General features: G+C 36.5%; 2 protein-coding genes across 2 annotated transcripts in view; one reads left to right on the plus strand and one right to left on the minus strand.

Annotated features, from left to right (window-relative positions):
• Positions 1-5,000, minus strand: part of LOC113645130 (tripartite motif-containing protein 16-like) — a 664,889-nt gene that overhangs the window by 340,608 nt on the left and 319,281 nt on the right. The window lies entirely within an intron of this gene.
• The window catches only part of espnlb (espin like b), a 17,334-nt gene continuing 16,813 nt past the window's right edge, over positions 4,480-5,000 (plus strand). The window contains exon 1 of the mRNA XM_027150726.2: positions 4,480-5,000. This exon is cut by the window's right edge and continues 188 nt beyond it. Within this exon, the coding sequence (XP_027006527.2) occupies positions 4,898-5,000 (103 nt within the window). The 5' untranslated portion in view covers positions 4,480-4,897.

Raw genomic sequence — 5,000 nt, forward strand, 5'->3', positions numbered from 1 at the left:
GGATACACCCTGGACGGAGTGCCAACCCATCACAGGGCACACACACACTCTCATTCACTCACACACTCGCACACTACGGACAATTTTCCAGAGATGCCAATCAACCTACCATGCATGTCTTTGGACCGGGGGAGGAAACCGGAGTACCCGGAGGAAACCCCCGAGGCACGGGGAGAACATGCAAACTCCACACACACAAGGTGGAGGCGGGAATCGAACCCCCAACCCTGGAGGTGTGAGGCAAACGTGCTAACCACTAAGCCACCATGCCCCCCGCCTCAGATTCAATTCAATTCAATTGAAATTTATTTGTATAGCGCTTTTAACATTGGACTTGTCTCAAAGCAGCTTTACAGAACAGAAAAATATTACAAAAAGTACAAAAGATTTAATTTAACATTAAACAAAGATTTATACAAAATTTCAAGATTAATATTAGACTTCTGTTTAAATGTGTTTGTATTTATCCCTAATGAACAAGCCTGAGGCGACTGTGCTGATAAAAACCTTAGATAGAAGAGGAAGAAACCTTGAGAGGAACCAGACTCAAAGTGAACCTCATCCTCATTTGGGTGACACTGGAGGGTGTGATTATAAACTGTTATAAACACCAGAGAGTGTTATTATGAATAATGTCCTTTCTACAGTCAGATAATGTATTGATGAGGAGGTTTTTAAAAAAAGGGAAGCAATCGGAGAGGAATTAGCGTAGCTACTGTGCATAATATTAACCTGAAATAGATAATATGTAGATGTGTATCTACTGGAGCACATGGTTTTAGGATGTATTATGTGTTTGTGTCTGGATAAAGAGATATGTCTAAGTCCCGAACACTATCAGGAAGACTATTCCAAAGCTTGGGAGCTAAATAAGAAAACGCTCTACCACCTTTAGTAGACTTGGATATTCTGGGAACTAGCAGAAGTCCTGAGTTTTGTGATCTCAGAGAGCATGAAGGATTGTAACGTGTTAGAAGACTAGTTAGATACATGGGAGCTAAACCATTAAGAGCCTTGTACGTAAGTAGCAGCAGTTTGTAGTCAATTCTATACCTAACAGGTAGCCAGTGTAGAGATGATAAAATTGGGGTTATATGGTCATACTTTCTTGTCCTAGTGAGAACTCTGGCAGCTGCATTTTGGACTAACTGTAACCTATTTATTAAAGATGCAGGACAACCACCTAGTAATGCATTACAATAGTCCAGTCTAGAGGTCATGAAGGCAGGAAGTAGCTTCTCAGCATCAGATACAGACAGGATGTTTCTCAGCTTGGCAATGTTTCTAAGGTGGAAGAAGGTTGTGTTTGTAATATGATATGATTTTAAAGACAAGTTACTGTCTAATGTAACACCCAGGTCAAATACACACAATACACATAGTACACACAATATACACAAATACACACAATACACATAGTACACACAGTACACACAAATACACACAAATACACACAAATACACACAATACACATAGTACACACAAATACACACAATATACTCAAATACACACAATATACACAAATACACATAGTACACACAATACACACAGTACACACAAATACACACAGTACACACAAATACACACAAATACACACAGTACACACAAATACACACAATACACACAAATACACACAGTACACACAAATACACACAGTACACACAAATACACACAAATACACACAAATACACACAGTACACACAAATACACACAAATACACACAGTACACACAAATACACACAAATACACACAATATACACAAATACACACAGTACACACAAATACACACAATACACACAAATACACACAATATACACAAATACACACACATACACACAAATACACACAGTACACACAAATACACACAAATACACACAAATACACACAAATACACACAATATACACAAATACACACAGTACACACAAATATACACACAGTACACACAATATACACAAATACACACAGTACACACAATATACACAAATACACACAGTACACACAATATACACAAATACACACAGTACACACAAATATACACACAGTACACACAATATACACAAATACACACAATACACACAAATACACACAATATACACAAATACACACAAATACACACAAATACACACAGTACACACAAATACACACAATATACACAAATACACACAGTACACACAAATACACACAGTACACACAAATACACACAATATACACAAATACACACAAATACACACAGTACACACAAATACCCACAATATACACAAATACACACAGTACACACAAATACACACAATATACACAAATACACACAGTACACACAAATACACACAGTACACACAAATACACACAAATACACACAGTACACACAAATACCCACAATACACACAAATACACACAATATACACAAATACACACAAATACACACAGTACACACAAATACACACAAATACACACAGTACACACAAATACACACAAATACACACAATACACACAATATACACAAATACACACAGTACACACAAATATACACACAGTACACACAATATACACAAATACACACAATACACACAAATACACACAATATACACAAATACACACAAATACACACAAATACACACAGTACACACAAATACACACAAATACACACAATATACACAAATACCCACAATATACACAAATACACACAGTACACACAAATACACACAGTACACACAAATACACACAAATACACACAGTACACACAAATACCCACAATACACACAAATACACACAATATACACAAATACACACAAATACACACAGTACACACAAATACACACAAATACACACAGTACACACAAATACACACAAATACACACAATACACACAATATACACAAATACACACAGTACACACAAATATACACACAGTACACACAATATACACAAATACACACAATACACACAAATACACACAATATACACAAATACACACAAATACACACAAATACACACAGTACACACAAATACACACAGTACACACAAATACACACAATATACACAAATACACACAGTACACACAAATACACACAGTACACACAAATACACACAATATACACAAATACACACAAATACACACAAATACACACAGTACACACAAATATACACACAGTACACACAATATACACAAATACACACAATACACACAAATACACACAATATACACAAATACACACAAATACACACAAATACACACAGTACACACAAATACACACAATACACACAAATACACACAATATACACAAATACACACAAATACACATAGTACACACAAATACACACAATACACACACAAATACACACAGTACACACAGTACACACAAATACACACAATATACACAAATACACACAATATACACAAATACACACAATATACACAAATACACACAGTACACACAAATACACACAATATACACAAATACACACAGTACACACAAATACACACAATACACACAAATACACACAATACACACAAATACACACAGTGCACACAAATACACACAAATACACACAGTACACACAAATACACACAGTACACACAAATACACACAATATACACAAATACACACAGTACACACAATATACACAAATACACACAGTGCACACAAATACACACAAATACACACAGTACACACAAATACACACAGTACACACAAATACACACAAATACACACAGTACACACAAATACACACAATATACACAAATACACAGAGTACACACAAATACACACAGTACACACAAATACACACAAATACACACAGTACACACAAATACACACAATATACACAAATACACACAGTGCACACAAATACACACAAATACACACAGTACACACAAATACACACAAATACACACAATACACACAGTACACACAAATACACACAATATACACAAATACACACAGTGCACACAAATACACACAAATACACACAGTACACACAAATACACACAAATACACACAGTACACACAAATACACACAATATACACAAATACACACAGTACACACAAATACACACAGTACACACAGTACACACAAATACACACAATATACACAAATACACACAGTACACACAAATACACACAGTACACACAAATACACACAGTACACACAAATACACACAAATACAGTATAACACCCAGGTCTTTCACTGTCGAGCTACTAGTTACAGTACATCTCTCTAAGTGGAAGTTAATATAATGGTAATATTTCGGCCGTATCAGAGTTTAACAACAGAAAATTACAGTTCGTCCAAACTTTTATCTCTTTAGCTCTGTTAACCTTTGGCAATTTAGATACTTAATCTGGTTTTGATGAGATATACAGGGTATAATTGGGTATCATCAGCATAATAATGGAACTAAAAGCACTGTGGTTGTGAGTGCAGAGAACATCAGGATAGACATCATTTATTTTAATTCTATTTAAATTCTTATTTTAATGTTAATCACTGATAAAATGTCGGTTTGTATTTAATTAGATTTTATATCAAAAGACTCAGAGTTTAGAGACAGCTCGTTGAGGTTAGAATACAACAGGAAGCTGTTCACGATCCGGGTTCGAGACCGAATTTCTGGCCATCAGGATTTCTTGTAGAGAAAGAGAGATGATGAAGATACTGAAGTGTAGAAATGTTCCATCATGTGGTGCTGCTTAAGGTCATCATCATGCTTCTCCTCTTTCTGTTCAGCCCACAAGCTGTTCCTGTCTCCAGCCCTTCATAGGCTCAGGTATCATTATTTGTGAAAGAGAGGGCTGGACGGAGGGATGAGGGAGGGCAGGAGGGGGTGTGGTGTAATATTGAGTAAACGGAGCTGGACACACACTGTGTTCACTGTACTGCACCAGCTTCAGCATCGTGATGCTGCATAAAGCGATCCAGGCGGCACGTGAGGGAGAGCTGGAGGCACTCAGGGTCCTGCAGGCGTCCGGGGGTCTCACGCCGGGTATCTCTGATGATCAGG

The sequence above is a fragment of the Tachysurus fulvidraco genome, chromosome 11 (assembly GCF_022655615.1).
Source record: "Tachysurus fulvidraco isolate hzauxx_2018 chromosome 11, HZAU_PFXX_2.0, whole genome shotgun sequence".
In the NCBI taxonomy this organism is placed as follows: domain Eukaryota; kingdom Metazoa; phylum Chordata; class Actinopteri; order Siluriformes; family Bagridae; genus Tachysurus; species Tachysurus fulvidraco.